Here is a 22,053-nt window from a genome sequence, read left to right as displayed (position 1 = left end):
GAATGGAAGAGACATAGGGAAGAGGGCGTGGTGGGGAAGCAGATGGCACAGTTATGTAGAGTTTTAACTCCCCCCTCCAATTCACAAGTAAGTCACAGGTCAGGGATGGTAAACTAGATCTAGGACTTGGAGTTGGGGGACAGTATGGGGTGACTCACCCCAAAATAAACAGCACGGCAAGAATGAAGCCAAGAGTTCTACAATAACTAAGCAGAGTTTCCATCGGGGTGCTCCTACTCCTAGGTGTTACCAAGAGAACTGCATGTGAACATTCACACTAGCTGAACAATGCAAAGGTCCCTCTGCTGATAAATAGAATGTGGTACATCCACTCCACAGAATATGACCGGTCATAAAAACAAATGAGGAAGGGGGACAAGGCTCCCTCAGTGGGTAAAAGTACTGGCTGTACAAACATGCTAAGCTGTAGGACACATTTGTAATGCCAGTGCTCCTACAGTGAGATGGGAGACAGACAGCCTGGCATAAGCAGTATATCAGAGATAACAGAGGCCCCGACTCAATAAGGCAGAAGGGAAGAACTGACTTCTCAAAGTCACCCTTGATGTGCACACATCATACACACAGATAGGTAAAAAACGACACTGGACTCTGCAGTCGTCCTTGATAATGGCATGTGCACACATCATACACACAGATAGGTAAAAAACGACACTGGACCCTGCAGTCGTCCTTGATAATGGCATGTGCACACATCATACACACAGATAGGTAAAAAACGACACTGGACTCTGCAGTCGTCCTTGATAATGGCATGTGCACACATCATACACACAGATAGATTAAAAAAAAGGACACTGGACTCTGTAGCAACAGGAAGAGGCTTATAAACTCTTGTAAGTCAAAGAAGGCTACAAACCACAATGATTACATGAAATGTCTACAAGAGACAAATCTGAAAAGATGAAGGTACATTTGTGGTTGCCAGTAGTTAGGGACGAGACTTCTAATGGGCAGAGTTATTTTCTTGGGGGGAAGGGTATGGAGATGAAATGTCTTGGGACTAGGCAGCAGTGATGGTTGTGCAACCTTATAAAAACATATTAAAAAACTGCTGAGTTTTGGTATATGTACGAAAAAAAATTTAAGAACTAAGGCAAAGTTTCAAATTGGTAACCTAACTCCCATTCAGTGTTGCTTGCACCATTGCCCAAGTGATCGTTCTTTCTATGATCTGACAAAGGATTCAGACTCAGGAGAGATGATGATGAAGAAAAGGTCACCCTGGTCTCCTAGAACTCTGTTTCTTCCAGTCATGCTGTCCTTCTCAGATCTGTCTGTGCAAGTGTACAGGGTCATATGCCCCCTGAACAACAAATCCTTCTGGTCAAATGCTCCAAGTGAGAAAAGTATGACCCAGCAAGGCTAACTGGGGCATGGCACACATTATACCAGATCAGCTCTTGCAAGAACCCTGGCACCAGTACAGGCACATAAGACACTACATATCCAAAAGGCACCTCTTTCCAGCTGAAGTGATGATGCCTAGGAAGACCCAGTAGCATGCAAGAAGAATGGCCTGTACAAGAACGGAGCAGCTCAGGAACCAGGCTATAAGGGACAAGGAGCCCAGAGGAGCAAGCTATAGTTGAGAACTAACACTCTCAATCACCGTCAGTGTCACCTCACACTCCACCCAAGGAATCTGAGACTTGTACAGTCACCAGCTCAACAAAAATGCAGTGTCTGCTTCATACACAGCTCTGCTTCAGAAACCCAAGCCTGCCAATCAAACTACTCAGGGCTTTGTGCTCAGACTTGCATCCAGTTAATGCCGTTGAACATCTTCCTAACACCTACTGAGCAGCTCCCATGGTTCAGCTTTGACTATAGGAGACACAGGGCTACACAGGACAGACTCTGCCAGAGCCTCAAGCTATAGGATGCAAAAACATTTACTTGAAAGAGAACCTTTGGGCTTCAGGAACCAGCAACTTGGTCTGAGGGGAGCCAAGAGCCTGTGGAAGCACTTGATAGAGTGGCCACCAAGGGCATGTGTTTGCGTGCTTACACACACACACACACACACACACACACACACACACACACACACTCGCTCGCGCACATACACTGTGGAGTATACATCTGAAGCATTCTCTTAACTAGCATAAGCTGCTTATGGATACAGAGAATAAGGCAGTACATTCTTGGGGTGGTTTAGCTCCAGAGAAGGATGTGGGGTGGAGGGATATGTAGTCAGAAATCAGGCTCAAGTGGTAGCTAGGTTGGGTGTCCCAAGCTTATGACCCATACACAAGAATCTGGGTTCCATAGCAGGTAATAGCATCTGTTTCCCTGTATGTACAAATGGAAGCTTGATAATGCAAGGCTGCCCTGAAGGCTGTGAGGCAAGCTAGCCCTCTGTGCCAAAGGAGTCAACCAACTGTCAACGGAAAGTATTAGGTGATGTGCACCTACACAGGACATATAAAGGTCTTTCCCTTGTTTTATTTTCTAAACATTGAAGCGTTAACAGTTATTGCCATACGTTTAATTGTATTAGGTATAATATATAACTGAGAGATGATTTAAAGTGCATGGGATAATTATGTAGGTTATATGCAAATACTGGCCCATTTTATAGAAACAATATGAGCATTTTCAGATTCTGGAATCCAGAGGGTCTCTGGAGCAATCCCCCATGGATACCAAAGAAGAAGGGGACTTCAGTGCACAGCAAGCACAAAGTGTCCAACATCCCACTCTTTGTTGGTTTTTTTGTTTTGTTTTGTTTTCTTGAGACAGGGTTTCTCTGTATAGCCCTGGCTGTTCTGGAACTCACTTTGTAGACCAGGCTGGCCTCGAACTCAGAAATCTGCCTGCCTCTGCCTCCTGAGTGCTGGGATTAAAGGCATGCGCCACCACTGCCCAGCCAACATCCCACTCTTATTACAAGATTTTTAATCCCAATACCAGGCTGTTAATGGCCCTGGGTTGGTGATGAGATGGAATAGCCATTCATACTGAGGGCTTTTCATGAGAATGTGCAGCATCCATTTCTCCACTGCTGCTTCCTGCCCACTACTGGACAGGAGAGCAGAGCCAGGAAGGCGGCACTTTTTGCATTCAGAATTCTCTTATTCTAGAAAGTCTAATATCAAATGGCAAATGAATGCAAATTACACTTCAATTGCACAATTAAAGCCGGAAATGCTGTCTACAGGTTCCTTTGGTGATCCCAGCCACTCTTCCTGTGCTTACAAAGCAAATGATTTGTTTCTAGTCCTAGGGATTGGCAAAAAGCCCACAGCCCTGCCTGGGGCACCATACATACACAGGTGCACACACAATGAACTGACCCTTCCTGCCCCTTAAATAGTTAGACCAGAATTGAAGGAGGGAGGGGACTGCTTGAGTGAAGGGCAGGAATGCTATATGGTGGATACTGTGTACGGAAGGCATTATGGGGCTGTAGTAGTTCTCTGACATTAGTTCAAGCGATCAAATCCCATTGCTAGCTGTTTCTCAACTGCCCATAACCCAGCTGGGATCCTGAGCCTTTTGAAGCAACAATCAAAATGAAGATCTGGCCCAGGGAGGAGAGCTATCGCAGAGAAAGGTCTAGTTAACAGAGCACTGAGATAGATGAGCAGAGACTTGGCTTTGAGTCTCTATGCCCAGGCCAAGGCTGTGGTGCTCTACATTTCCCTGGAGACCCTACAGTGTGGGTAGGAAGCTATGGGACAAAGATCCCTGCTCAAGGATCCCACAAGGCCAGAAGGAAATGCCCCAGAACCACAGACATGTGGCCAGCCTTGCTCCACCCCCAGAAACCCAAATCTAGTTCCTCTGCCAATGAGCAGGCTGTCTGGGCCCATGCCCGAGGCTGGCCTGGAGTCCTGGCTCCAAGGATGGGGACTAGCTCAAAGAAAGCAGGAGGAAGCCACACCAATTAGTATGCACTACACAGCATTTTTGCAAAATGAATATAAAACACTTGTGCTTTCTTTTTGTGTGAGAGAAAGAAGAGGGGAGGGGGAAGGAGGTTACAAGAAAGCAATATTCTGCAGGAACGGGAGCGCCTGCTGTTTCCATGGCAGTGGGTGGGGGTGGGGAGGGCTCATCAGCTGGTCCCTGGTTCTGCAGTGCAATGTGCTGCCTTGACTCCTTGCTGGACTGTAAGGGTCAAGGCTGAAGACCGCGAGTACAGACAGAATCTGCCAAGGTGTCTCCAAGGGGAGCCTCGGGAGTTGGCGGAAAAGGGCTTCATATTTCCCATGGGGTAGACAGCAGAGAAAAACCAGGGATTCCTCAGATGATCCCCTTTGTTGGAGACAACTTTATAGTATCAATTGGCTTTTTCCTTAGGATAAACGTAGATAATGACATCTGTCATACTCATTTTCTAGCAACCAAGGGGTGGCTCTCTCCTGGACAGTGCTGTTCTCTTTCACTGATCTAATGGGCATTCACTACCCTAATACCTGCCCTCTGCCCTTCCATGGCACTGTGGTTGTTCCTCTGTCCCAGTTGATACTGCTACAGCCTGCAGACAAACACTACAAGTTCAAGTCCCCACACAGGGGAGCCTGACCTTGCCTCTAACCAACACTCTGGCTCTGAAGGCCCAGGCAATCACTTAGCAGATAGAGGAAGATCTGCAGCATAGGGGAAGAAAATAAAAGATGCATAGTTTGGAATAGCTGCTGCCAAAGGAATAGATGGACAAACATCCCACTTTAAGGTCCCACTGATCCTTAGGAAGCCCTAGGTTTACACAGCAAGCACTAGCTAAGGCTTTCGATGTCAACTGGTAGAGCAATCCAGCTCCTTTGAAGGGGACTCTTTCTTTCTATTGTCAGGACATTCCCAGACTGTGCTCTCCCTAGCGCTGGCTGGGAGTAAGCTGCAAGAATGTTCCCAAGAGGCATACTTTGTATTGGTGAAAGAGATGGATGCTGCTCCAGACTCTGGAGGCTGCACTCTGGCCAGTGTCAGCCAATGCCAAGGAATATCTGAAGTCTCTGTGCAGAACAGCTGACTGTCGTGCCCTGTAGGTGATCTGGGTCGGGTCAGGCTGCCCCTCAGGCTGTGAAGCAAATCTGACAGGAAGGGCAAAGGCACGAGGCTTGGCTTCTACAGGATCCTTGGGTTTTCTGCTTCTGCCCACATAGAAACTAGTTCCTTTTGTTATAAAGGGTATAGCTCAGTGGCCAGGCCTCCTCCATCCCTGACCACATATAACTTGGCTCTTGCTGCCCTGGGGCTTGGGGAATCAGCCAGAGAATTCACCATAGAAGCCAGAATGAAGGCCAAGAGCAGTGGGAAATGCACCCACAGCAGCTGGCACTGGGGCTGAGGCCTCAGCCTTAGACACAAGGTAAACAGGAGCTGCGGAAGGCAGCAGGCAGGCTGGCATTCTGAGCAGAGCTGTGGTCTACATGGCATGAGAACCCTGCCTTCTGCAACTAGATGAGCAGTGCCCCAAGGAGAAAGGCCAGAGTTTGGGAGGTGAGCAGCTCTGTTCAGGTGTGGACACATTTTCCTGCCCATTCGAAGGGCACTCAGGTTGCTTTTAGGTGTCCTGGCAAAGCAAAGTAAGTTCTAGCTATACGCATACTCAGCACACAGGTAATGTTGGCTGACACTGAGCACCTGTCCTAGGGGATTTAGGCAACTCCACGCCCCCAAAATGGACTTTGGAGATCTTTTCTATGGGATTGCACGAAGGCCCATTACTTAATCCTGTTGTCATTTCCACCAAGTAATCATGTAGATTAATGAGGATGATGCTGGTGGTGCCCCCTTCAGGGTACAGAGAGAAGAAAAGACAGCCTAGGCTAGGATCAACGGAGAGACCAGACTGCTGTTCTCCAGCCCCTAACCCCATAGGCTTTCCTTCCTGCTGACCCAGCCATTCCACGTGTACTGCCCTGAGTTCCTGGCTCTTAGAGTTGCAAATTCTGAGTGCACACACATATACATCCTTAGAGTTCTAGCACCAGGTGATGAGTTCCAACACTGTGTAACCAGGAGAGGGGAATGTTTCCTGACTACCTCCCAGAGCTCTGCTTAACCCTGGCTTCCTGGTAAGCTTCCCACAGCACCTGGCCTGAGAGATGGGGACAGGGCTGGGTGGGAACAGCACACTCTGTGCCAACTTGGTTGTTCACCTTCTTGTAAAATATTTCTGAGTCTAGACAGAATTCTCTTAAAGCCCACACTAACCTGCCATTATAAAGAGTGATAAGGGCTATGTGGGGATGGATATAAAGACAGATAGATGGGTTCTGGCCCAGTTTTAATGTACAGAAGAAGGTAGACTGGGGACAGAGACAGTCAGAAAGAGGACAGAGAGAGAGGGAGAGAAGTAAAGACGGAGGAGAGAAGAGAGGAGAGAAAGACAGAGGAGAGGAGAGGAAAGAGAAAGATGGAGGAGGCGAGGAGAGGCGGGCAAGGTGAGGTCATACATTGGCTTCTGAGTGATTCAGGAAGCCATCTAGAGATCTTGACCAAATTCCTTAACTTCTCTGGGTTCTTTAGAATAATTGTCCTCTTGGGAGAAATGCAAACACCGAGTCCTATTGTGAGGCTGTCGGAAGGATGAAGATAGGTGCTGAGTTCAGGGTCCATGAGAGAGCCAATGAGAGGATCGACCTCTGTCACCTGTGGGGAGTGGTCCCCTTCTGGCCTGAGAGCTGGGGGGGCTAGCTCCCACAGATCTCATGCTGGTCCACAGTTGTAGCTCCCAATCAGACATATATGCACCACAGTCTCCTGGGATTTTGTGAAAAAAATTCCAGTGCCCAGGCAGCATGGCCTCGCTTGAGGGTACAGCTGGGAGAGCCTGGGGTAAGGCCCAAGCAGCTGCCTCTGAACACTGCAGAGGGTTCTGACTGTACCCTGGCTTGGATGGTGCTGCAGGGCTTTGATGACAAATGGCCTCTGAGGGTGATCACTATGAAGATTCAAGGAGAGATGGGCACTGGGGCCTGCAGTGTGAGCAGGGAGTTTACCCAGGCGTTTAAACAACTCAGTCCCTATTCTAGGAGGAAGCGGAACCAACAGAGCCCTCAGTTTATGTCTTCCTGCTGCTAGCAGGCCTGCTTTTTGGCTGTCCTTCTCAGCCTACCCTAGCCTGATGGAGACCTTCCATCAGGAGCCAGGCTTCGGCCTTCTTTTCCACTGCACTCATGGCAGTGACTGCCCTCAGGTCTGTCCCACGGAAGTGTCTAGACAGACATAAGCATGCAAACCCTCGGGGCCCACAGAGCTGGCTTTGTGCAGGGGGTGACTACATGCTCTGTGGTGACTGCGTCCCCTCAGTCTAGGGTGGCTGAGAGCTGAGAACGTGAAATCTAGAATGAGAAGCAGAGGTCCTCTAGACAGACACAACTATTATTGGCCTGTCTTTGGCAAGGACTTGTTGACAAGGACTCACCTGAGAAGTGCTACAATCTCCCTAGGTGCCCAGCAGTGGCTTCTGGTACTCTTGCTGGGTTGTGGTGTATGTACAGTTGCTGAGGCGTTGGGCCAGGGGTCCTGGCTGTCCCTAGGAGGAAGATGCTGGGACTAGGACAGGGCTCCAGTGTCTTCTTGTTGGCTGTTACCATTTGGGAGAAGAGGGGAGTAGGAAGCTGCAGGGTCAGCTGTGGCAGAGTAGGGACACACAGCATACAGTGCTATGGACAAGGCCCCTGTGGCACTGTGGGAGAGAACCCAGGACCTCCATCTTCTCACATGGAGCAGGCTCCTGGCTGTAAGAACGAAGCTCCTGGCTACTGATGTTACCTTAGTATTATGGATGGAGATTCTAACCTTACTGGATGATCTGACTTTAAAGAAACCTGTGGACTTGAGGCAGGAGGGAGGGGTTGTTTTTGTTTGTTTTGGAGAGTAGACAGAATGAAAACTGGAGTGAAATAAAAAGCGAGGCAAGGAACCGAGAAGGAAAACAAGCCCCATTCTTAGGGAAGCCTCTACTTTAGAGCGCACAGTATTAGTATTCCAGGGAGTGGAGTCAGGACCACACAGTCAGAGCTGGAAAGAACCAAGGACAATCCAGTCCAACTTCAGCATCTTAGAGAAGGAAACTGGTCCTGTAGAGAGCTGGGTGGCATAAGACCAGAGGCCTCCTGAACTCTGAGACCTCTGTGATCTCAGCCATTGGCCTCAGCTATTTAGAAGACCAGATGGAGGACAGAGAAGGCTTCTGGTCTGGGCCTGGAATGCTGACTCCCTGTCCCATCTGTGAGTAGTCTAGAGGCAGCCAACTAAGTGAAGGGGCAAGGAAGCAAGGTTAAGGTCAAATGCTCAGAGGAAGAGGGCACATTCATAACTGAAGGCCAGCCAAGGATAAAATTCTATTAGGGTAACATGAGACCAGGCCTGCATGAAGCTGTATCCCAATGTGAGATGGCCCCCTGTTCACGGCAGAGCCTGTGTAGATTTTAGAGCACCTGGAATCAGATCGACCCAGGTCTCCATTCTAGCTCTTGGCTACATGACCTTGGGTAAGTTATCTTCCATCTGCACAAACCTCCTCATAAGTCATGCTGGGAGAATTTAAACTATCCTAGCACTATTGGGCAGATTTTCTGAGACAACAGATGTTGTATGTTACTGACAAACCTAGCATCACTTGGGATACAGGCCTTTAGGGTAGGCTTACAGGAGATTATCTTGCTTGTACTAATTGAGTTGGGAAGAGCAGCCCATTGTGGGTACCATTCCTTGGGCAGCAGACCCCCCCACTGTACAGTGCGTAAGGAAAATGCAGCATGCATTTGCTTATCCCTTTCTGCTTTCTGATTGTGGATGTATTACTGATTGCTTAAGGGTTCTGCTTGACTTATCCCACTTGGATGGGCTGTATGTACAGCTGAATGTTTGAGTGAACTCTTTCTCCCTTAAGTTGCCTTTGCCAGAGTATTTTACCACAGCAAAGTTCACAGGAAAAGGAACGAAGCCGTAAGATAGATGCAGTGGAACAGGCCCTTCTCACAGGCACACTGTGGCATGGTTCTCGAAGAGCTTGCCAGTGAGGCTATCAGGAGGGCTATCACTGGCTCCTAAAGCTGCCTTTAATAGAAGTGCCTCTATCTAAGTACAAGTCCCCATATGGAGGCAGATCCTGAGATGGCCAATCTTCAACTGAAGGCCCTCCCTCTAGGGACAGAAAAACTCTGTCACCTGGGAATCTACAAAGACCACAGCCTTCTGATACTATTCATCATAGCTGTTGGTTGTGGGGCTTCCGTTTGAGGGAGACTTCATGTTAACGTCTCTCTTACCACTATACAGAGTAGGAACCCCCAAGCTCAGTTGGCCAACTCAGCAGACTGAGGTGGCAAGACTCCTTGACAATGGGGAAATCAAGGTGGTGCTCAGGACTGTGACTAGGTCACTGAGAAGAGACTCAGTGGGATGACAGGGCTGCCTGGCCTTGAGACTGGGTCAAAGGTAGCCCCAGCTGGTGCTCACTGCATTATAAAGGGGGGAGGGGGACTTTCTGCCAGGTCAGATGACCTATATTTGATCTCTGGAACCCATTTGATAGAGGAAAAAACTGATTCCTACAAGCTATGCTCTGACAACACACACACACACACACACACACACACACACACACACACACACCCGCGGGGTAGGGTGGGGAATAGGTGTAAAATCAAAATGTAAAAAACAAAGGTGGCCTTTTCCTAACCTACTTGGGGACCTAAAGGGGGCGCCTGCCTGGAGAGAGGCCTCATTTGTAGGGTTGCTCCTTCAGTTACAAATGAGCCCTGAGGGGGCCTTTTGGCAGTTTGACTAGGCCGAGAAATGCCCTCTCTCTTGAGGGCCAAGAATTTCTTCAGCTTTTCTGTTCCTTTCTCTAGAGTTCTGCACCATGAAAACAGGTTTAACTTCCTAACTCCTACCAGGGCAAACCCTTTCTCAGGTGAAGCCCAGGGCATAGCAGGCTCACCCATGGAGCCTCATCCTATTGGTGAGGAATCAAGAGGCCCAGAGTTGGAGACTAGTGGGAGAGGCAGAGTACACCAGTGAGAAGAGCCAGCTGCTCGAGGATGCCCAATTTTGTTTCCCTCTGGGCTCAGTCTAGGCAGTGGGTGCTCATAGGTCTGGGTACTTCTGAGACATCCCATTGGGCTGAGGACAGGAAAGGCAATGGTCTGTCACTGTACTTTCAGGGAACTCTGAGTGTCTTTATCAAAAGTCCTTTCTTAGGTGCCCTAAGCTATCCCTTAGACCTACCCCATGGCTGCATCTAATGCCCATGGACTGCACCGAAGCTGTGAACAACACTCCAGAATGCTACCTGGCAAACTTGCTAGGAGGGTGGAGCTCATTCTTTTTGCTGCTTCTGCACCACTCATGTCAGGCTATAGTCAGCCAGCAACTTCTCATGACAGTGACTTTGAAGTTAAACGAGGGGAAAAGCAAGGAGCGTTTCCTGGGTTGGTAATCTTTGGAGACCTGAGATGCTGAGGCAGGGTCTGCTCAACAGGCCCCACTGCTGAGAAGACAAAGTAATGTGGGATCCAGCAGGGCCTACTTACTGGTCTCAAGGGTTTGATTCTGAGAGAAAGACATGGCTGCTGTGGTCCTGATGTCTCTGCCAATGATGATGTTCTTTCTGCTTCTCTCGCTGGACCTGAGGCAGCCAGCTGGAATCCTTCCTCAGCTAGTATGAGGGATGATGCTTCAACACTGTGGAACATGCTGACGACAGGGCTCTAAGGAGCAAGGCTGGCACTGAATGTCAGCTTCAATCCAGGGCTTCTGGGGAGGTTGAGGGAGAGGAAGAACATGCAGAGGCACTCTCCACTTTCCCACTACCCACTGCCTGGCTTCCTAGGACATATAGAAGACAGGCTCCTTAGCCTGCTCTGTCCAGAGGCGGATGGGAGACAGAAACAAGAATATCCGATGTTTAGGTGTTGGCTGGAGAAACTGAGGGGATAGGGTTGTGGCAGACATGAGGCTCATCTTGCTGATGTGTATCTCTGAGGTCTTCTACAGAAATGACCTCCAGAATCTGAGGAGCCAGTGTACTAGAGTCCTCCTGTGTACTGGGTTCCGTGCTGAGCGCCATGTGAGGAGACTGTGTACTAGAGTTCTCCTGCGTACTGGGTTCCGTGCTGAGCGCCATGTGAGGAGACTGTGTACTAGAGTTCTCCTGCGTACTGGGTTCCGTGCTCAGCGCCATGTGAAGAGACTGTGTACTAGAGTTCTCCTGCGTACTGGGTTCCGTGCTGAGCGCCATGTGAGGAGACTGTGTACTAGAGTTCTCCTGCGTACTGGGTTCCATGCTGAGCGCCATGTGAAGAGACTGTTTACTAGAGTCCTCCTGTGTACTGAGGAGCTCATTCTGAGGAGCTCATTTAACCTTTACGACAAGCCTAGTGTGAGGAGCCTTTGTTATTTCTCCCTTAAGGGAGGAGGCTAGCTGACTTGCTCCAGGTCATCCAACTATTAGGTGGCAGAACCTGGACGGACTGATCTTTAAGGCCCGTGTACTTAGCCACTAAGGTGCACTGTCACCCAGGAAGAAAACATTACCAGGAAGGGTTGCCATTCTAGATCACAACAAAATAAAAATGTTGTCACTTTCACTGATTGTGAATACCATCCTCATATAAAAGCCTGAGGTGTTACTGAAGGACAAGATGACTTCCTGGGTATAAAGCCTTGCTCCCACGCAGAGAAGTCAACATTTTGAAAAAGTTAATTTCTCAATAGATGAACTTAGGACAGGAAGGTGGCTGTGGGGCAGGGTGTAGGGAGAGCCATGTCTCTGCACTCTGTCTGTAAGGTAAGTGTGGGTGGTACGAGCCTCAGCTGATGGGTTCAGGAAGGTTCTTATGCAAGGCCATCACGCAGGATAGCCCAGAGGTAGGATTCTGACCTGAGGCTGGAGGCCAACTGTCCAGGCTGTCCACATTCACTCAGAGGGAACGTATGTCCTTCCAAGCCCTTCTGAGACTGAGGGGTCCCTACTCCCATGAGAATTCTAAATGGTGGCTGGGAATACCTATGCACAGGAGGGAAGAGTCATCTGACGTCTCTGGACACAGCTCATCAAGAAGGTAGAGAGGCTCCTGTCTTAAGGCAGAGCTCTCTCAAGAAACTAGCAGCTGACACTTGACACCTTCTGGGCAAAGGAGGCAGCAAACCCTAACATGGAGGTCCATCAGGAAGCTCTGGGCACATGGCCTGTTGGGGAAATCAGGGTCACATTCCTCATAAAAAAGAGGTTACTGGATCTATAGCTAAAGGGAGGATTCCTACTTCAGTGCCAAGAATATTAATCTGACACCTGCAAACTGTTTCTGACAAAAAAGGATTCAAATAATGTCTACAAAGAGCAGACTGTAGGGAGGAAACAGCCACTTATTCTGAATAAAGGAAGAATAGACAAGGATTTTAGAAGGGTGTGGCCTACCAATCTGTCACTTTGGCAGAGCTGAGGAACAAAGGCAGACAAGACATCCTAGTGAGGCTACAGGCTAAAAAGACTGCAGATACAGTGTATGGGAGTGAGCCAGGTCTCTAAGCTCCGTCTTCCCCATGCTTGGCTCTTGCATCATCAACACCTGGTATACACTGTCTCCTGGGGTTAGTGGCTCTAAGCCACAGTGAGGAATATATGGATTTATCACAGTAGTACTGAGAGAGAAAAACATTTGTAACATATGTAACAAATAGAAGTCCTAAATATACAAAGAGTTTCCTCATATCAATAAGAAACGTGGACAAAGGATTTAGGGTTGAAGTGGGAGGGACTTTTTCAAAATATAAAAACATTCCATACTGAACCGAGAATCTGCACAGAACAAAGGGCCAGTGACCCTTCTGGAGAACTCGGGATGAGTGGGATGACACCACTAACCCAGTGCCCACCTCTCCAGGGGCTCTTTATGTGATGGGGCACAGGAGTTAAACAGCTGAGGAGATGGGTCTTAGCTTAGTTGTGGGTAAGTAACAGCTTTAGTTTTGTGTGTGTTAAAAAATGGAAATAACAGACTACTTCCTCTCTCCCCAAAGGATTCTCTAATTCTAAGACCAGAGTCCAGCATGGTTTGTGAACCCCAGGGAGCTCCAGGAAGATCAGAGAAAGCTTTTGTAAAATTCACAAAAAACCCACCAGGGAACACTTCCTCGATACCCTACAGAGGACCCAGGAGTGGACTTCCATGGCCAAGTGCACAGTGTGTCCTCAAGGTCAAACAGAACGGGCTGGGGACACTCAGGAGCAGGATCCCAGTGAATAATGAAAGTGTGGCATAAACCTGACTCACCAGTGATTATCAAGGTACCCAGGTCCAAAAGGCAGGAAAGGGAAGCCATTCTCTCATAGCACCCCTCCCCCTCATCCACCACAAAACTGTCCCCAAGATCAGCTTTAATCTGTCCTCATGAGGCCCACAAGATGTGCCCCAAAGCCCTGACAACATTTAGCACTTCAGCAAATCGAGTTTCCATAGCCGCAACCTGAACAGAGCAGTTTAATGGACTGCATCTCCTGTGCTCCCGCTAAACACACACACAAAAGCCAATTCCAAGCAAAGGAGGCTGGATGGGATTAAACAACTCAATTTAAAGGACTGAAGACTCAGCTGCTTCCAGTGAAGCCCCACAGAAAGAGCCAATCAGCAGAGTCTTCCCTTTCTTCTTGCTCTGAATTGTGGGCCCAGCTCCCTGGTGAGTCACTCCCAGCTCACAGGCAGAACGGGGCCACACATCCACCTGGGTTTCAAACCGCAAGGGGTTGTGGGGGTAAGGGGGGTAGGTTGTATGTGTGCATGAGGAGCCAAGGGTATGCACAGACCACCGGTTTGGGATTTTCTGGAAAGGTAGAGAACCTGACAGGTCCAGGAGGGTGATCCCTGTTTGTTGGCTTCTCTCATCAGCTCAGGTTCAAGAAAGCAAGTTCAGGATGCAGGGCAGTTGCCAGGGCCCTAAGTGAGCCTCATACCAGCCCAGGAAAGACCAAGCTGTATCATTCCAAGGAAGTTAAGCAATGCCCTTTTCTCCCAACCCCAACCCTGTCTGCCCCCATGCTCCCATTGGGTAAGTCATAGGCAACTGCTATGTGAATACAAGGCTCTACTCATCCCTCATAGTGACTCCCCAGAAAAGGGAGAGGGTTACACCATGGCTTAGACCACCAATTAGCATTTAATACACAGCCAGAAGGCTCCGTCTGGACGGTGGAGGACTGTATCCCTGCAAACAGGCACGCCCTGCCTCTTGGCTGGGAGGCAGGGAAGCCCTGGCAAGAACCTTCTGTTCAAACTCTGGGGCAAGTGATGCTGAGAATGAAGGCAGAGGGATGGTGAGCTGGAGAGCCCCATCTCCACCCAGGCCACCCTCTCCTTTTCACACTAGCAGCTTGTGAGCACCTCAATAAAGCAAGGCTTTGGGACCAATTTTAAGTTGGTGGCCCAAGCGGGCTGCAGCTGAAACAATGCAACCACATAGCCCTTTCCACATGTCCACTTCATCCCAAAACGCAGACATTACTGCTGTCCTCAGCAGACAGAGGGAACCGAGGCTGAGGAGTCTGGGCAGGAAGGCGGGGCTATACTTTGTCCTTAAGCAGGCTGACCACACTCTCAACTACCTGCCAGGGACAACAAACTCAGACACAGTTTGTTATAAACTCATGTCCTGTCACAAGTATTCCAGAAGGACCTACAGAAGAAACATCCTTCCTCAGAATGCTACATGCAGTTTTGGTTAAGAACACAGCACCAAACAGTCAAGCATATCTAAGCAGTGAAAACTGCCATGGCTCACTAAAAGGAAGGCTGGATAACTGGTATTTCATACAGAAGGCTGGGATCGGGGACCTACCTCATCAGATTCGTCAGATAATGTCTGAAGTAAGATGGGGAAGAGGCTGTCTGTGTGCCGGAACATCTGGAGAGCAGAGAAGGGGCACTCATGAGTTCCCTGACTCAGACTGGGCTCAGTAAGCTACTGGTCTGTCATTCCCCTGCTCCCTCCCTGGCCCCCCGAGCACCTGATACTCTTCTGCTTGCCAGGCTTTCCCTAGCTGGCCATAATCCCAATACTGAGCCTGGACAGGACCTAGAAACCCAAGGTGGACCTTTAGATGCCCACTGGCCCTCTGCGGAGCTGGGTCCAAGCTCACCTTTCGAGGAGTTTTGATGTAGAGATGGTAGAGCCACTTCAGAACAGCAATCCTGGTCATCATCCCAATGGTTGTGTCACTAAGGTGACAGTTCAGGACTTGAACAATCCCGTCCAGGTGCAGGGTCACTGGAGCCCTATCAGTGCTATAGTTAAGATCAAAATGAAGCCTTGAGTCACTCTGTGCCCATGAGCCACAGGACCCTGGGTCTGCACACTCAGAACCACACGTCTACCCTGGGGACTGGCAAGCAGCTAAGTAGATGGCAGTCACTTGGCTCAGTCCAGTGGCTCCAAGGAGGGCTTGCTTCTCTGCTTCCTTTTGCCCTTTGAAGGAGCACAGTTTGGTGCAGCTATGCTGTCCTTGTGTGGGGAGGAGGAAGCCATGCAGCTGGACTCCTCGTCACGTCACTCTCCTGGACCAGCACAGCTTGACTCACGGGCAGAGCTGGCCCACATCGGACCTCTGACCGTAACATTCTAGACACTTAGCATCCTCAGGGCACCAAGCCTGATGAAACCCAACTAATGCCCAACGGCACAAGGACAGGTCCCTGAAATACTCTATGGCATCCAAGACCACTCACAAGCAAGTGAAGAACACTGGCTCGTCATTTTGCCACCCCTGCACCCGGCCCAGGACCTGTCCTAGAGAAGCTGGAGGGTTGCCTTCCAAGTAGAACTACTCTTTGGGACAGGGCATGAGGTAGGAGCCTGCCTGAGAGAGCACAAGCCTGTTCAGGCAGTGCAGTAGTGCAGCCAGGCTTGGAGCTCCCAAAAGCTGAAGCTCTCTGGTCTCTCCGAACAGATAGGGTGCAAGAAACCTGGGGAAGGCCAAGTGCTTGCTCAGTGACTGAGAAGCTCTGACCAAATCTGCTCTCCTGGAACTCAAGAGATCCTGCTTCTGCCCAAGTGCTGGGATTAGAGGCACTCAGGTGAGGCCAGGTTCCAAGGCAGGGGCAGCACAGGCAGGAGACTTTAGGAGCTAGAAGCTCCTCTTCTAACATCACACTGCATCCCCTCAAGGTGACAGCAGTGCAGGCTGTATTTTCTGAGTACTGTTGTCAGGCAGCTCCACTGTGCGGCTGTGCACAATGGTCTTCCTTGGCCTTTCCAGCTACTCAATTATTCATCTGACCAAGAACTTGATGGCCGTGCTTTCCTCATGCACCTGCAGACTCTCTGAAGCTCATGACTTCTAAGGGGCGTGGCTCTATTACTACGAGGCAGAATTGCTGTTTAATACACACTGGTATTTCTCTGGTGCCTGTTTCAGGGTTGAGTGTGGGCATTCCATTCTCAGGGGATCGGATGATCTCAGTATGTGACACAGTGACAGAACCCAGAATAGAGCCTTTGCACAGAGGAAGGCAGCCACTGTGCTATTCCAGGAGTCACATGGCTAGGAGTTCCTGATGGATTTTGAACATTTCAAACTGTCAAGGCTTTGGCAGCAAATGATAGGCAGAGCCAGGGTGGCAGAAACAGTGGCCATTCAAGCCCTTTATCCTGTTCTCTGTCCAACAGAAACACAGTTGAAGCACGGATGGGCTTCGACAATTTTTAGTTTCCAAGCCGAAGTTAGCTTTCATGTTTTAACTAAGCCACGGCATTAGCATATCAACATACAATCTTATGGCTAGAACAGCTGTCTCAGTGGTAAAGTGGATGCTTGCCACAGTCCAGGGCCTTAACGAAGCAGGTGGATACTGAAGGGTAACTGCCCTTTCTCAGCCACTCTTTGATAGCCCCATGCCCTAGGGTCTACAGTAGGTCCATTTTCCAGCAGGAGTCACAGGGCAGTCGGAATGCTGTGTGTGTGCGTGTGCGAGTGTGTGTGCGTGCGTGTTCCTGAAGACCACTGCTACACTTCAGCTGAACCAGCCCTGGCCATCCCTTCAGGTTGTTGGTGCCATGTCAAGACCACATAGTAAAGAAAGCAAGCTGGCAGCGCTGTAGATGATGACACTCTTCAATGACACTTCTTCCCCCAATCCCTAGCAAGGTGTTAGCTTCAACCAACAATCATGAGGTCATGGAAGGAACTTCAAGTTTCAGGCCATCTGCCAATGCACAGAGGAGGAGTCCTGGGCCCAGAGGCAGAGTGAGATGCACCCAAGTCAAGAGGCCAAGGGCTAAGAACTCACTCTCTTAGCTGGAGACATGCTCCTGAGTTGTTTTCCCTCGGCTAGTTCAAGGTGAAGGTCACGGGAAGAGGGAAGCAGCTGCACACTTATCTCTGTGGCCAGCACAGTGAGCTCCGGATCCCACCTGCCCTTGAGCAGGCGGCTCTGGTGGGTGGTGCTGGCTGCTGAGCTCTGCCCGTGCTTGTGGAGAACCGGAGCTGTGAGACCTTCCCAGAGTGGGGTGTGCTTGCCCAAAGTGGTCGGCTTCCCTCTACTGGGCCAAGCCTGAGATGCATGTCCTTGGTTCTGGCTAAGCTATCATGAACAGAATAGTACTCACAGGAGGTTTAAAATACATTTCTATACCGGTTCCAATATGTCTAGACAAGTCACTCCTAAGAGATTCCGAGTTATTTCAAGGCATCTTCAGCAAAAAATGAGTCTTACATGAACATATACTACAATATCCACGTGTACTGCACTGCTGCCGCTTAAAGCACAGGATCGCCCAGCCATGCTTCTGACGCCACAGCACCCAGTGAGCGGGTCTTTCTGGGAGGCAGCACTGTATTTCTGAAGTGCATAACTTTCTTTTCCACTCACATTATAGCTGACATCAAACTGAAGAAAGGTAACTGTGAAGAGAGAGCTTAGGAATCCAGTGCTGCCTTTCTAAGACATCAGGTCAGTGCAGCCTTTTTTTTTAACTGGCAGTGTCATTCAAAGTTGGGCAGCATCAGCTTCTAGACTTTTCTGCAGGTTGTGGCACAGGGAAGACAACCACACCAGGACAATAGTCCTGAATGGTCATTGGTGACACCATGGCTCTTGGCAAGGCCCTAGGTGTCAGGGGGGAGGTCTGCACAGTGACACCTGTCCAAAAACCTGCCAAATGTGTCAGAGAGGCCAATGAGCACCCTCCTAGAGCTATCCAGCAATAATCCGGCAAGCTAAATGCTGGTGATATGGAGCCAGAAAGGCTTGGACCTTCACTTCATCACTAGTTAGCGGGGTGGCTTCCAACAAAAATTTAACCTCTCTGTCCCCTCTCCTCGTTTTGATTATGAGGATAAGGAGGTTCTTGTGATAACCAAGGTAGCCAGTGCAACCAAGTGTGTGCTGTCCGCCAGGCACTGCTCCAGGCTTTTCACATATGTAACTAACTCATTGACATCCCATTCCTCTCTGGGGTCAATGCTGTCACTACCCCAACAGTTTACACACAGCCCACAGGATGAGAACCCCAGAGGGCTTCTCTCCAAAGGAGAGGTGCACCTGGCATACAGACAGACAGCAGTGGTGAAATCCTCCCTCAGCTTTGTCTTGCTTTCTACCACACTTTCTCCATTCTGCTGTCTTCAACCTCCCATACAGCTCCAGCACTGTGGAGGGGAGAGGAGGTTGGACCCCTTTGACGGGGGTTGCTTGACTGTCTATCCACTGAGACAGAGATGTTACCTGTTTACTCAGTGGCTCTCTTAGTGGCCGAGCCTGGGCCCCAGACCGGGGCAGAAGGCATCTGTGGCTTTAGTGCATTGACTCCCCGACTGTCTATGGATTCGGAATTTTGTGTGGGTGTGTACTTTCCTACACAGCTGTCATTAGACTTTCTAAAGGCTGGTGACCACTAAGAGGCCAGTGACCAGGAACAACCTTCCCTCTAACCACTGCTCGTACTTGGCTATCTGGGTAGTGCTCTGGATAAGCAACACATGAGAAGATGGGAGGGCAGCTTGTTTTGTGACACCCTGAACGATGCCATCTGTGGGAGCTCAGTGGCCCTGGAGGGAGCTGGCCAGAGGCTCTGAATGTCCGATCTGTTCTCATAATTCCTGTGGCTGCTGCTTCTAAGCACAGGCAGGGCTGCACTCGACGATGCTGCCACAAGATGGTCTTCCTGCACCAGTGGAGCACATGGTGTGTTGTTTCCCTGCGTGTGTTCTTAAAAGGTTAGGTTTAGCATTGTCTCCTGAGTGACAGGTATGGTGAATTAAACTAGCTCCAGCTCGCTGGTTTGACCTGTAGAGAAGAAATCAAGTCTCTGTAGGCCTGTCCAGCTGAGCATGTTTTCAAACTGAAAGAGAAGTGGTAGAAGGTTGTGCCACCCCTGCAGTCCATCAGTCACACCGTATATGTTCCTCCATTTCACTGTCACCCCCTGAAGCATGACAGTCTCTGCAGCCCAGAGTACAGTGCTAAGTAAGTCAGACAGGGTTTTTTTTTGGCTATAAGTGGGAGCTCATAAATCCCCTTACAGACTCCACCATTCTTCCGAGCCCAGTGCTCAGACCTCCCGGACTCACGTATGCCCTATATGCCTGCCCATTCCTCCAACCCTGAGTTCCAAAACCCAGTGTCCACACTGAGCTTCCTCCCTGAGGATGCCTTGCATGACTGGGTGGAGTCTAGATAGTCTGAGTCACACTTTTTTTCTCCTTGCAGTCCAACTTAGGAATGAGCCAGCACAATCTGGTTTAGCATTAGCTAACACCTAGAGGCCGCCCTTCCCATCCCTCTCATCTGCTCCATCCTGTCCATCAGAAAAGCTGCCAAAACTGCATGGTACTGGTACAGTGACAAACAGGTAGATCAATGGAAATGAATACACACACCTAAGGTTACTTGATCTTTGACAAGGGAGCTAAAAATCATCCAATGGAAAAAAGACAGCATTTTCAACAAATGGTGCTGGCACAACTGGCAGTTATCATGTAGAAGAATTCGAATTGATCCATTCTTATCTTCTTGTACAAAGCTCAAGTCTAAGTGGATCAAAGACCTCCACATAAGACCAGAGACACTGAAATTAATAGAGGAGAAAGTAAGGAAAAGCATCGAAGATATAGGCACAGGGGAAAAATTCCTAAACAGAACAGCAATGGCTTGTGCTGTAAGATCAAGAATTGACAAATGGGACCTCATAAAATTGCAAAGCATCTGTAAGGCAAAGGACACTGTCAATAAGACAAAAAGGCCACCAACAGATTGAGAAAGATTTTTTACCAATCCTAAATCAGATAGGGGACTAATATTCAATATATTCAAAGAGCTCAAGAAGCTGAACTCCAGAAATTCAAATAACCCTATTAAAAATGGGGTTCAGAGCTAAACAAAGAATTCTCAACTGAGGAATACCGAATGGCTGAGAAGCATCTGAAAAAATGTTCAACATCCTTAATCATTAGGGAAATGCAAATCAAAACAACCTTGAGATTCCACCTCACACCAGTCAGAATGGCTAAGATCAAAAATTCACGTGACAGCAGATGCTGGCAAGGATGTGGAGAAAGAGGAACACTCCTCCACTGCTGGTGGGATTGCAAGCTTGTACAACCACTCTGGAAGTCAGTCTGGAGGTTCCTCAGAAAATTGGACATAATACTACCAGAAGATCCAGCAATACCCCTCCTGGGCATATATCCAGAAGAAGTTTCAACTGGTAATAAGAACACATGCTCCACTATGTTCATAGCAGCCTTATTTATAATAGCCAGAAGCTGGAAAGAACCCAGATGTCCCTCAATAGAAGAATGAATACAGAAAATGTGGTACATTTACACAATGGAGTACTACTCAGCTATTAAAAACAATGGATTCATGAAATTCTTGGACAAATGGATGTATCTGGAGGATATCATCCTTCATGAGGTAACCCAATCACAAAAGAAGTCACTTGATATGCACTCACTGATAAGTGGAATTAGCCCAGAAACATAGAACACCCAAGATACAATTTGCAAAACACAAGAAAATCAAGAAAAGGAAAGATCAATGGGTGGATACTTTGTTCCTCCTTAGAATAGGGAACAAAATACCTGTGAAAGGAGTTACAGAGACAAAGTTCTGAGCTGAGATGAAAGAATGGACTATCCAGAGACTAACCCACCTGGGGATCCATCCCATAATCAGCCACCAAACCCAGACACTATTGCATATGTCAGAAAGATTTGCTGAAGGGACCCTGTTATAGCTATCTCATATGAGGCTATGCCAGTGCCTGGCAAATACAGAAGTGGATGCTCACAGTCATCTATAAGACAGAACACAGGGCCCCCAATGGAGGAGCTAGAGAAAGCACCCAAAGAGCTGAAGGGGGTCTGCAACCCTATAGGTGGAACAACATGAACTAACCAGTACCCCCCAGAGCTCCTGTCTCTAGCTGCATATGTAGCAGAAGATGGCCTAGTCGGCCATCATTGGGAAGAGAGGCCCCTTGGTATTGCAAACTTTATATGCCCCAGTGCAGGGGAATGCCAGGGCCAAGAAGCGGGAGTGGGTGGGTAGGGAAGCAGGGCAGAGGGAGGGTATAGGGAATTTTCGGGATAGCATTTGAAATGTATATAAAGAAAATATCTAATAAAAATAAATAAATAAAAAGACACGAGAAAACAAACAAAAAACAAAACAAATAGGAAAAGCTGCCAAGCCTCCTTCTCAAACACATCTTCCATCCTGCCAGCTTCTCAGTCTAAGCTGTTGTCCCTTCTCCCCAGCCACACGACCTTCCCCTAAAACCATTCTGTATAGAGTAGCCTATTTCCTCAATCTTCTTCATCCCTAAAATAGATATAATGGTTCTGTCAACCCCAGGACTAGCAGACCCAATGGTCTGACCAAGGTAAGCACAGAGCCCGGCTGTGGGAGCACTTCACCATTCACAGTGGCTTGGTCCCCTACCCCTTTACAGTTCTCCTGTCTCCTAGAAATCTGCTGGTTACTGTGTTGTCTGCCATTAAAGTGTATTGAAGTCAGGATCATATTTAAGGGCTGACTTTTTACATTTTCTCCATTGGCTCCCCAGGCAATG

The 22,053-nt window shown here is 48.8% G+C and overlaps 1 protein-coding gene across 6 annotated transcripts in view; it reads right to left on the bottom strand.

Annotated features, from left to right (window-relative positions):
* Vac14 (Vac14 homolog (S. cerevisiae)) overlaps positions 1-22,053 on the bottom strand; it is a 101,870-nt gene that overhangs the window by 51,901 nt on the left and 27,916 nt on the right. For all 6 annotated transcript variants that reach the window (XR_003947268.1, XR_003947269.1, NR_151675.1 and 3 more), the window contains exons 11-12: positions 15,122-15,266; positions 14,821-14,886 (exon numbers count right to left, since the gene is read on the bottom strand). Coding sequence is in view for 2 of the 6 variants with exons in the window: in XM_006530918.3 (XP_006530981.1) it covers positions 14,821-14,886; positions 15,122-15,266 (211 nt within the window). In the remaining 4 variants the exon portion in view is untranslated. The remainder of the gene's footprint in view (positions 1-14,820; positions 14,887-15,121; positions 15,267-22,053) is intronic.

The sequence above is a fragment of the Mus musculus genome, chromosome 8 (assembly GCF_000001635.26).
Source record: "Mus musculus strain C57BL/6J chromosome 8, GRCm38.p6 C57BL/6J".
NCBI classification, from domain to species: Eukaryota; Metazoa; Chordata; class Mammalia; order Rodentia; family Muridae; genus Mus; species Mus musculus.
This window is presented reverse-complemented; position numbering and strand designations above follow the sequence as displayed.